Source organism: Nematolebias whitei, chromosome 7 (assembly GCF_014905685.2).
Source record: "Nematolebias whitei isolate Nwh7 chromosome 7, NemWhi1, whole genome shotgun sequence".
Classification (NCBI taxonomy): Eukaryota; Metazoa; Chordata; class Actinopteri; order Cyprinodontiformes; family Rivulidae; genus Nematolebias; species Nematolebias whitei.
This window is the reverse complement of record NC_056504.1, coordinates 9986659-9999376: the sequence shown is the minus strand read 5'-3', so window position 1 is coordinate 9999376 and position 12718 is coordinate 9986659. Positions and strand designations below refer to the sequence as shown.

The 12718-nt window shown below is 42.0% G+C and overlaps 1 protein-coding gene across 1 annotated transcript in view; it reads left to right on the top strand.

The window, feature by feature from the left end:
• prickle2b (prickle homolog 2b) overlaps nucleotides 1-12718 on the top strand; it is a 162256-nt gene extending 149538 nt beyond the window's left edge. Inside the window, exons 3-8 of the mRNA XM_037678615.1 lie at nucleotides 3244-3357; nucleotides 4881-5018; nucleotides 7665-7868; nucleotides 8377-8563; nucleotides 10307-11191; nucleotides 11309-12718. Of these exons, the coding sequence (XP_037534543.1) occupies nucleotides 3244-3357; nucleotides 4881-5018; nucleotides 7665-7868; nucleotides 8377-8563; nucleotides 10307-11191; nucleotides 11309-12237 (2457 nt within the window). The 3' untranslated portion in view covers nucleotides 12238-12718. The remainder of the gene's footprint in view (nucleotides 1-3243; nucleotides 3358-4880; nucleotides 5019-7664; nucleotides 7869-8376; nucleotides 8564-10306; nucleotides 11192-11308) is intronic.

Below are 12718 nucleotides of genomic sequence, written 5' to 3'. Positions count from 1 at the left end.
GAATGTTCGATTAGATATAGATCCATAAGTGGTCACAATTCCTGAATCAAGATCAGGCTTCTGAAGTAAAGGTTTGATTGCAACAACCTTAATTAATGACTTGTTAAGATTTTCTTTCCCTGTTTCAGTCATTGTAAGCTTCGCCCTCTTGCTGCATATTTGACACAATGTTATCTGAACTGCACAGGAAAAAAAGTTTTCCACCATCAACAAGATATTTTAACTGAAGTTAAAGTTGTTGGGTTTACACTTGAAGTTCTTTGCTTTCCCAGTAATAACTCAGTCACACTGATTTTAATGACAATTCACTTTTAGTTTTTTTTTTGTTCTACTCGGAAATGTTTCCAAAACTCTTCTTAAAAAGTTCTGATCAGTCTTGCCTGTTGTAAATAGCTTTGAAAAAACTCAGTTTAGACCGATAAAGTTTACACGTTAAGTTATCAGGAGCAACATATTTAGCTAAGGATTCATCTAAAAGTAAAATATGTTAAAAAATACAGACAAGTAGTTTTATTGTTGCTAGTTGTTTTTCTGTCATCTAAGGCTCAGCCAAGCATGACTGATTTAGACGTTGACACTATTAAAGCATCTTTTATGACTCCCCCCCACCCCACCACCACCACCACCACCACCACCACCCATGAAAACAATCTTTCTCACCCTGTTATTCTGTGACGACCAGAGTTTTCTGACTTGTTTAATTTCCATGTTCACTGACCACTACAGAGAGGCTTGTCAGAGGAATGTCAGAGCTGGTGTCTAGTTTTGTTTGGTTTTTAGCAGCAACAGAAACCAGCTGTGAGAAGCGATCTCTGTTGTCACGCTCCTCAAAGTCCATTAGCTTTTAAAAGCGACCCCTTCCGCTCAGTTGAAAATTCTGCCTCGTCTTTAGTGTTGTCTGTTTTCAGTTAGTTATTATCACAAGCTGCTTCTCCTGGATTTTACTGCAGATCTTTTATTTATTGCATGTCCGTGTGTGTGCATCTCTGTAAATCTCAGGGCACCTCAAGATTCACACCCTGTTGTTGGAGATGTGTTTGGTAGTTTATCATTAGCTCTGTTCTTGTGATTTATCAGGGCTAGAGTCATCTCAGTCCTCCATGAGCTATCCTGAGATGCCGCCTCTCTCTGTTCACCCCCACCCCAACATTGGTTCCAAGTCGTTCGTTGGACACGGATCCCCTCGTCAACACCAGCAGTGCAGAAGGAATAGGATTACACCTCCAACAAGAAGTTGTACATTGTCCCAACTGCAGATCCATCATGCTCCTTTATAGACGTGCAGCTCTGTCTTATGTTGATGCCTCCACTTGAAGACGGTTTAACCTGAAGATGTTTTCAATCTGATGGACTCTAAATTGGGATCTTTATTCACTGATTGACATCTGGAGTATTCAGGTTAATCTGTGTTTGCCTGACAGACTTGGCAGTATTGGGAAGGACTGAGCTGATGGCTTCTACTCAGTAAATCCATTCAACAGGGCAGCAGGTTATCAACACAGACACCAGCTAGTCAGCACGTATCGATCATAGAGAACATTGCTACCAAGGACACCAACATGTGCTCTGTTCTGTTGCGTTTGTCTTTCATACAATTACTTTTTTAATGTATTTATTTGTTTGGCTATTTTTTATGTGTGGTCTTATTCTGTCTTATTGCCATTTTCATTCAGTACCTCGCGTCCTTTCATTTTGACCTCTGTCCTCAAATCTTCCTTTTGAAACCAAGTGGTTTTAAAGGGTTGCTCCTCCCCCTCCACTGACCTTTCTTAAACCCCGGCCCCACAGTTACAGAGTAATAAAAAACAGTAATGAATAACGTGGAGATGACACTCGTTGTCCTCCTTTTGGAATGTAAAGAATGTTCAAGGAATTTAAAATGTCTAGATTAGCATTAATTTGCTGCAGCACACATTGAGGAGCACATGCACTTTTATATTCCTGTAGGTTTTCCACCGTTGTGTGAGCGTGTATGCAGTGAGTGCACATTTAACGGGTCAGTGATACATTCCCATGTCAATGTGCAGAGATGGAGAAGTGAGGTTCTATTAAGGCTCCACTGGTGGGCCATCAATCAAAGTGAATTGAAGTGTGTGTGTGGTGGGGGTGGGGGTGGTTACTGGGCACATTGCTTCAAAATTGGAAAAAATAAATCAACATCTTGATTTTAATGTAATCAGATCTAACAATAATAAAAAATTTAAAAATTAAAGTTATATAGATGGTATCTAAGATTTTGAGTTTTCACGGCACGGTGGTTCAGTTGGTAGAGCTGCCACCTCTCAGTGAGAAGGTTGCTGGATCATATCCTGGCTGGGGGGCCCTTCTGGGTGGAGTTTGCATGTTCTCTCCGTGCATGCATGGGTTTTCTCCGGGTGTGTCTCTAGGTGTGAGTGAGAGAGTGAATGGTTGTTTATCTCTGTGTCCCTGTGATGAACTGGAGACCTGTCCAGGGTGTCCCCCCTCTCACGCAGTCACTGCTGGATATGGGCACCTCTGACCCCCACGACCCGAAAAGGAAGAAGCGGGTAAAAGATGATGAATGGATTTTGAGTTTTCTTTGTAATAAAATAAAAAAAATTAGACAAAATGAAACAAATGCTGACTCTGTAAAAATTAAACACTTAACTGACAATAGAAATAACTATAGAATATGTTTGTTGTGTTGGTTAGTTTCAAGGATTGTCATTCACATCACATGTGGTACATGTGGTGGAACGAAATTGTGTACAGGGTCCCAGTTACAGCCAACAAAAGTATTAAATTATTATAATATAATTAATATTATATTGTTTTTGGCATTGTTGACCACTGTTGTCATCACTCTTTGTTAAAATCAGGTCTCTCTTGTAAATGAGTCCCCAAGGCTCAATGGGGTTAACTGTATAAATAAAAGATGAATGAATTAATTAATTAAAATGTAAAAGAAAAACAGTAATAAGATCTAAGATATGATCTAAGAAAAAATGTTAAACTAAAAATACACTAAGCACTAGTAGTATAAAAACAATATGCCAAACAGCAGCACGAACATGAGTCTGTGTGAGCAGATGAGCATGCATGAACACAGCAACATGAAACAGATCAGCAGCAACATGAAACAGATCAGCAGCAACATGTGATTTTTTCACAGTGATTATCCTGATTAGAGATTCATGAGTCTAACAGTTTGTGTTACAGTTTGTGCGCACACTGCAAGTGTGTTGTGGTTCTCCGTCATTCTCAGCGTCTCGTCCTCCTCAGGTTCATCTGTACTACAACTCCCTGCCCGAGGACAAGGTGCCCTACGTGAACAGCCCAGGAGAGAAGTACCGCATCAAACAGCTGCTCCATCAGCTCCCGCCCCACGACAATGAGGTAAGAGTCCAGACCAACACCCTCCCCCACCTCCATCCATCTATCCTCCCTCCCACCCTTTCTTCAGGGCATTACAGAGATAAGAGGGGAGCAGAACGAAGACAGACAGGAGAAATGGAGTATGTCTTCTTAATGGGCATAAGATGGAGCGATGTTTGTAGCTACCTAATAAGATTTGTTACTTCCATAAATCATTACCCAGAATTTATCTTGACACTAATATTTCCACAAGAACAAGGTGCATTCTTTTAGAAGGTTGCAACCTTTTTATCACTCGGCCTTAGTTGGCTTATCTTTTTAATGGGTTTTACCATCATGGAGCTGTTGTGGAGGTGAGTGATAAGTCTGTGAGTGCAGTGACGATGAGGAGTTTGTGTTGGCTCACAAATCTAAAATATTTGCAGATTTTTTTAAAGGAAGCTTGAGTTTGGCTTGAATACCTCTGTACCACCAAGACTAATAAAGCAGACTGGGTGTTTGCCAAAGTTTATACGCCAAAAAACAAATTTAGTTTGCTAAAACAGGCAGATTGACTTAAACATTGGTATGCAGATAATTAGTTGCTCTATAGGTATTTAAGGCTCCTGGGTCAAAAATGTGAGCAACACTCACCATCAGTCATTTTCATCATTGTGTTGTGTAAAATATAAGAAACCTCCTGTTTGAGAAGTGGAGCAGTGAGACGAGTGGACTTTTGGCAAAATACAGAGGATGGTGAGAGACAGAAATTTTGTGTTCAGAATTTATAAAATGTATTTATCTGCCATTTGGACTCAGAAAATGTCCCCTGTCACTACATTTTAAAGTGTCCCTATGCCAGAATATGAAAGAAAATGAGCTGCAAATATGTAAAGATACATAAATATACAAAAAGAACGAGCTGTTGTGAATGAATGAAAGAGGAGCAATCATACAGCTCTTTATAGGACCTAAAACATTTTATATAGATTAAGATGAGTGCAGAATGCTTTACAGTTTATATGATAAAAGAATAAAACCCCTAAAAGAAAAACGCCCCCCTACATATAGTAAACATGTTTCTATGATCCTGCTTTGAAATCAGGTGTCCAGTCAGAAAATCAAGTTTAAATAAAGACCTTGGGAATTTTAGGGGGAAGGTAACTAAGTATGCTACAGTAGCACAAAATAATAATAATAATAAGATGAATTGTTTTAAAGTGATCAGTACTGAGTTTTGAAATGAGATGAAAATACTTCTTGTTGTTTTAAAAACTTGTTATATCCAAATTCTCCTTTTAAACCTTTCTTGTGTGTTTTTAGAAATTATATTTAAAAATGCAGATTTAAAAAAAAAAAAATTGTTTGTATTTATTTTTAAATGTTTTGAAATCCTGTTCAATCAGATCAGGTGCAATTCTATCATTTTATTATGTTTGAACAAAAAAATGAACAATGTAGGTTTTTTTTTTTATTTTTTCAATGATTTTTGCCATCTGCATCACACTCCAGGCAGCACGGTAATAATAACAGGTGTGTGTGTGTGTGTGTGTGTGTGTGTGTAGGTACGTTACTGTAACAGCCTGGATGACGAGGAGAAGCGAGAACTGAAGCTCTTCAGCAACCAAAGGAAACGGGAAAACCTCGGCCGTGGCAATGTTCGCCCTTTCCCCGTTACGATGACGGGGGTGATCTGTGAACAGGTAGCGGATGGAAACATCAAAACCATTTTTCTTTCTCGTCTAAATGTTTGACAGGATTAAATTAATGTGACACGATCAAAGGTGTGAACCATGTGACTGATACTCCGAACGTCCCGCTGCCATTTCAGCTCTTCTGATGGACGACGGCTGTTTTATGTTGACGTGTAAAGGGCAGAGACTCAACGTTTGGCTGGAAATTGTATCAGTCGTGACCTTTTCTGTCTCACCTCCAAGTCTGAGGTTCTTGATGATTTGTCTTCATGTTATCTCACTTTCCTCTCTGCCACGCCAACTGTCAGGCTGCAGCAATCACACTGCCTGTATTTGTTTGATATAAAATGTAGCAATACCTCAGAGTCAGCATTAAAACAGCCCTGTTATTCCACAGAAGTACCTGATGTCCTGTGAACTATCTGATATATTGCCCACATGCAGTCTTTTAGTATCCTTATGGGACTGCTGAGAGCAATGGAGCATTCCTGCAACAACAAACCTGCACACTTCAGCATCGACCAGTGTGTGTAGTTCTACTTTATTTGTCATCCAGTTATTAGAGACACACAGAAGCTCCTATGTGGTGCATGAGGTAGCAGAATGTGAGGGGAAGTGTTTATTGATTGAATTCTTCATCCTTTTTTGGTCTCCTTACAGCAGCTGGTGTTAGCCATCAGAGATAACGTGATTCCTCTACATCCGTCTCCTCTCTCCTGCCTCCCTAAATCAACTTGGCTAAAAGCCCGTCTTCAAAGAACTTTGTTGTTTATCTTGCAGCCTCTCTGCTTTTGCACCTCTGCACTGGCCTCACTCTCAGTTTTACCCCACAGTGGATCTGTCCGGTTCGTTCTAATCACGCCTCAGCCTCCACTCTTTGCGTGCACAAGCTCCAGGCACACCAGTGCACTCTCACTTTAGTCCACCTTTCATGTACAGTGGAGCCCCCGATAGCGATGCATCAATTTGATGAGCTGGACCAGGCTCACCTTTGATTCTGATTTTATAATAGAGGGGTGCCTCTGAGCAGAAGAGCTTTTTTTATTCATTAGTAAACTCTCTGATGATTCTAACATTCAGACACTTCCAGGAATAATCGCTGTTGCTGGGAAGCTTTTCTTTTCCTCCTATAAGATTTAGTTAAATTGAATAATCAGAATGGAAAGCATTTCTGTCTCCACCCTCATTTGTCCCACTATGGGCCCTTGAGCAAGGCTCTTAACCCCCACCATCTGCTCCCCCAGATGCCCTACACATCAGCTCTCTGCTCCACACAGAGAACTGATGCAGCTGCAGTCCGTGGTTGCGTCAGGAAGGTCATCTGACATAAAACATTTGCAAAATCCTTGTGCAAGTTCCCTCGCTGTGGTGACCCCTGAAGAAGGGAGAAGGGGGGTGGGGGGTCAGAATACAGAAAAACAGACTGACAGTTCAGATTTTTCTGCATTTCTGCAGGAATGATGATATTGCTTCAGTCTGTCTGATGTCTCCTCTCATACAGACATGAGATTTGAACCCTGAATGAAAGAACAAGAAATGTGTAAACTAAGGAAAAGATTTGTCTATTGCAACCCCCCCTTCCTCCCCTCCTTTTGTGGAGTCTTATTAGAACTGTGCCAGCTGATCATCATCTTATCAGGACAATGGACTAGCTAAGGCTTCAAGGACCGCCTCGTTGTAAATGCATATGTACGTGTTCCTAAATGTGCTGCTGGCAGAGTTTTTTTTTGATGTCTTAACTTTTGCCTTGTTAGGACAAGGTGTGAAGAGATCTTTTTTGTAATTCCACTATCCTCTCCTCAGGGTTTTGTCCTCTTTTCTATCTTAAAAAATGCATTCTGAATAAGAATAAGAAGGCAGCGCTTTATAGCAGCAGCTTCGTGCGCTCCGTCCATCTTTCAGACGGCTGTACGTACACGTTCTCGTTGTATCTCGGTGCAATGATCATAAAGCTTATTCTGATTCTGAACCTTGATACAAGATGATGAAATGAGTTGTTGCCGCTTCTTAAGATGCCTCCTTTTGAAGGTGTGTTGGGCATGTCCCACAAGGAAGAGACTCGGACTCAGAACTTGCTGCAGGGACTATATACAGCTGCTCCCTTCTGGTCTGGAAGCCCCTTTGTGATCCCCAGTAGGAACTGGGGAGAGGGGTATTTGATTTTTCTCTCCTTGACCCACTACTCCAGCAACCCAGCCTTGGATGAGCAAAAATTAAATAAATGAATGGATAAAACTAAATATTTTAATGTTTCGGATTCCCGTGTGACTGTGTTGTAATATTAAAGGAACTTGTGAAGGTCGATGCTAATCAGTTAATCAAGATTATGATGCTCACGTTTGATGTTAATGGCATTTCAAAAGATTTTAGTTCCTTTTGAGTTTTTCAAATCTTACTTTTCAAAACATTCAACATTTAAATTGCTGGTTTAATCATCATTTTCTTGTCATTAAATACCAGCAAACATTTGTGACACTTGGAGCTGACAATGGCATATAATATTGTTGTCAGTGGCCCCTGAAAATCTTGTTTGTTCGAAAACTATAAATGGTTGATGCATTTTTTCGTTTGTTTTAATGATTGAAGGAGAGGATGTTGGGGTTTAATAAGAGCAAATCAAAATGTGCTGTCTCTCTCCGTGTTCTTTCTTGCCAGTGCGGTGGCCAGATAAATGGTGGCGACATCGCTGTGTTTGCATCCCGAGCGGGGCACGCTGTGTGTTGGCACCCTGCCTGCTTTGTGTGCAGCTTGTGCAAGGAGCTCCTGGTGGACCTCATCTACTTCTACCAGGACGGGAAGATTTACTGCGGCCGGCACCACGCTGAGAGGCTGAAGCCTCGCTGTACGGCCTGCGACGAGGTAGACGCATGCAGACACAACATGCCTGCACACAGATCAGTACATATTAATAGAAGCACATGTAACTGTGTCCGTAGAACTATTTATAAAACATTTACAAACGCGCACAGTGTCTGCACTCACACAGCAAACAGCTGTCATCTGATGCTCACGGGTTTTCCACTTTAATGGGGTCGGCTTCCAATCGCCTGATCTCTTAAACATTAACAGTGAATTACCCTCTTACTGTACAAATGGGAACAAGGACAATGTAGTACTTAAGAGGTACCCCGATGGATTAACAGTAGTGCAATTAACTGCAAATGCACCACCTAGATTTCACCAGGTCCCCACTTACATTAGGCTCCACCACAAGTCCAAGACAAAGAGGGTGAGCTCTGATCAGCAGTGGAGAAGTGGTGCACTTAGGAGGAACGAGAGAAAAGTCTTTGTGTTGTCATTCAACACGGAGTTATGTCCAGACTGCCAGCCGGTGATAAACGGTGTTCTTCCTTGTCTCCTTTCTTAGATCATCTTTGCGGATGAGTGCACGGAGGCAGAGGGCCGTCACTGGCACATGAAGCACTTCTGCTGTTTTGAGTGTGAGGCGGTGCTGGGGGGTCAGCGTTACATCATGAAGGAGGGACGGCCCTACTGCTGCTCCTGCTTTGAGTCTCTCTACGCAGAGTACTGCGACTCCTGTGGGGAGCACATTGGTATGCTGTTTGTAATGGAATACTCATATTTATAGTACAGCATCTGAGATTATGTACTGGAGTCGTCACGCAGCTTGTGGCCGAACTGAGGAACAACACTTGCTACATCAAGAGTTTTTATCTTGGGAGCTAAAACAAAGTGTCAAATCTACATCAGTAACTGGAGAAATTGCATTTCTGGTGAAAATGTAGTGTGAATGTTTATTGCAGAAGAACTTGGTGAAAAACAGCTGAAATTAGCTAAAAACATGCTGAAATGTAGCTAAAATGAAGAACATGCCTAAATTAGAAGAAAGCAGAAAGAACACATATTTGATTAACTAGGTTTAAATCAGCAAAAATGAGAACGAAAATTATGAAATTAGCTAAAAAAAAAAATGCTGCAATTCACAAACAATAGTTGAAAAGTAGCTGAAAAGGCACAAAGGAGATTAAACTATTGGTAAAAAAGCTGAAAGAAGCAAAAATAAGTTAATTAGGCTGAAAGTAGCAGAAATTACCTCAAAAGACACAAATTTATTTGAAAATAGCTAAAATTAGATAAAATGCTAAAAGGGTAGCTGAAAATGTAGAACAAGCTTAAATTAGCAGAATAAAGCAGAAAGAACATGTTTGACCAATTAAGCTGAAAGAAGCAGAAATGAGCACAAAAAGTGGATATTATCTGAAAAAAGCTGAAATTATCAAAAACCAGCTGAAAAGTAGCTGAAAAGGCAGGAAGAAGCTGAAATTACAAAAAATGGAGAGAGCATGTTTTTGCTGAATTACGCTGAAAAAAGTTTAAATGAGTGCAAAAAAAGTGGAATTAGCTGAAAAGCTTAAATTTGTATAAAAACAGCTAAATAGTAGCTGAAATAGCAGAAAAATGTGAATAAAGCTGAAAGAAGTATAACGAGTTTAAATTAGCAGAAAGATGTTAGAAGAAGCATAAAAATTTTGTAGTTAGCAGAAAGAATCTAAAACGATCACAGAACAGCTGAAATTAGCTGAAAGTAGCTGAAAAAGGTTTAAATTTGCACAAAGAAGCTGAAAGAAGCTTAAGCTGAACAAAATGTGGAAGAAGCAGTAAAAGGTTGTAAACTCATCTAAAGATCTGAAGGATGGAAAATGTGATCAGTTCATTTTCTATAAGGAAAAAAGTGGCAGAAAAGGCTAAATATTTCAAAAAGCTAAAGTTGCACCAATACCAAAAGTCATATCACCCTTCTCCTGAGCGAGCTGAATGTTTTGATAAATGTTTTGTTGAAATAGCACAAAAATTGTGGAACAAGAAAGATGCTGAAAAACGTACGGAAGAAAAATGGATCTCAATTGTGTGAATGCTTCGTAAACATTCATACAATTATTAATGCTGCCCTGCTGAGAGAAGAGAGAGGGTTGTTTTATTAGCACATGTGTGTCAATATATATCTTATGCACAAAAAAAGATTTCTGCTCATATTTGTCCAACAGAAAAGTACAGAATCGCCAGGTGCTATTGTCTAACCAGATGTAATGCTGAAGGAATGATAAAAACAAAAAACTGGTAAAAACAAAATTGTTGAAATGCAGTTCAGTGCTGTGCTAACTTTATAATCCGTATAGAACTCTTTCAATGGCCTTATTTTGGAGAAACAATAACTTTCCTTCAGTGCAGTTAGATTTAACATTTGTTTCTTCAAACTCATGCTTTATCTGAATATTATTTATATATTTATCATTTTGTGACTAACCTGTGGCTTCATGAACTAATCCGTCCTGCAGGCATTGATCAAGGCCAGATGACGTATGATGGACAACACTGGCACGCCACAGAGGGCTGCTTCTGCTGCGCTCGTTGTAAACGCTCTCTGCTGGGCCGGCCTTTTCTGCCCAAACAGGGTCAGATTTTCTGCTCCCGCTCCTGCAGTCTGGGAGAAGAGCCCAACGGCTCAGACTCTGCTGACTCTGCCTTCCAAAGCGCTCGCTCCACCAGAGAGTCCAGACACAGCACCAAAACGACAAAAAGCGGAGAGGGAGCAGGTGGGGGGCAGCCTGAGAGGTATTCAGGAGAAGTGGACCCGCTGTCTTTACAAATGGACCTTCTTAGTCTCTCCAGCCAAACGGCCAGTTTGACCCGTGAGCCGCCCTCTTGGCAGAATCAGGAGCACATGGGTGATGGTTACGGTTACAAATCCCAGTCTGACCTAACAGCCAGTCCCACTCCCCTCCAGTTGCTGAGCCAGTGCAATGTCAGGAGCGCCTATAACGCCCCCTGCTCTGCACAGAATAACCAACAGCAGGAACACAGGATCAAGGAGAACGGTGGTTTGAAACGCCCCCGCATCTCAGCTACGAAGGGCCACTCTCTGAATGAGACGTGGTTCCAGCCGGCAGCTCCAGAGGAGTACTACCCCCCCAAACTGAGAACCCAAAAGAGCTTTACCGAGGTGTCCCATTGCTCCCAGCACCACAATGGCTTCTCGTCAGACAAGCGCTCCATTAGTTTCCACGGCTTTCAGAGGGACAGAGATGGAGGGGCTCCAACAACAGCCCAAGTGGCAAGAAGCAGGAACCCAATTAATGCACTTAACTTGACCGAACAGCTGACCCCGCTGGAGCAGACCCCGAGAGGTTCCATTGAGTCCTTGGCCTTGTCCAACGCCACAGGTGGGTCTGCTCCTCGTCATGGTTAGACATTTGACTGAGCTTCTTTTTAGCTTGTTGTCTAATTAACGATTTGCATGTTTCCTCGTTGAAACTTCAACCTCTTTTTCTTCCTTTCAGGTAACTCGGCAGATGGAGGCAAACCTCAGGAGCACCTCTCTCGTTTCTCTATGCCAGACTTGAGCAAAGACTCTGGAGTGAATGTGTCAGAGAAAAGTAACATGGACACCCTCAGCTCTTCTGTGCAGTTTCGTAGCTCTGAGTCCATTCACAGTTTGAATGCAGGTCAGTCCTACATGGAGATAAACGTCCCCAGGTCCTCTCAGTACCATGTGCAGTTTTGTGACCCCCCTGCTGTGGGGGTTGGTGTGACTCATTTACCACCTGGCTTCACCTACCAGGAGGAGGACAGGATTAGTCTGGTGAGCAGCGCTAATGCTGCCCGGCTGCCACCCATTAGCGAGCGCAGAGTGAGCGGCGTCGAGGGGAGGGGAGCAAACGTCCGAGCAGATGCTCAAGAGGAAACTCCTCAGAGGCGTCGACATCATCATCGCCAGAGAAGATCCCGTCGCTCTCGGTCGGAAAACGCCCTGAACTTGGTGGCCGAGCGAACGGTTCGACCTCAGGAGAGACCGCAGCTGCGTGTGCGAGAAGACTACGACCGTTTTCCTCCACCGAGGGGTGCCAGGGAACAGTTTGGAGTTGGAGGAGGGGGAAGATACCAGCCCCAGCTCTTCAGGCAGTGCCCTAGGACCACTTCAGACCTGTGTCTGCAGAACCCTGGGCCCACCAGACGCACCGGCTTGAGCCAGTACTCCTGGGATGATTATTACGACGATGACTGGTGCTCCACTTGCTCTTCCTCGTCCGAATCAGAGGATGAAGGTTACTTCCTGGGTGAGCCCATCCCCAGGCCCGTCCAGCTGCGCTACCTCAGCAACCAGGAGCTGGTCCATAAGTTCAACAACACGGGGAACGGGGGACCTAACCGCAGTGGACAGTTGCACACCCGCAAACGCAGAAAAAGCAAGAACTGCATCATCTCTTAACATCTGCACATTTTCAACAAGCTTGTGTACGCTAACGTCCTCCTCCTTCTTCTTCTTCTTACACTAACGTCCGCCATTAAGAACAAAATAACATTTCAGTGTTCAGTGTTGTTTAAAGGTAAGCTCTGATTCAGCAAGAAGAGTTTATTTGTTTTAGTGTTTCATATCACCTGAGTGTTAAACGAACATTTACAGCTGATGTGCAATCCCTTTGAGTCTTCATGTTCTAAATGTGTACCGCATCTGTTTGATCCAGTTTTACATTTTTATTTAGTGTGATCTATAGATAGGAGATTGGATACTAATTAAGTTCCTAATATGTACATAGATAACTTAATTAATGATCTTGCCTAAATTAAGGAAGTCTGTGTAAATAAGGTTGTAAATGAGGCCTCACATATTTTTATATTTTGTATGGCTAGAGTAAGTTGCATATAAAAATGTCTATAATGTAGAATTAGAACTTAACAAAAACAATGTA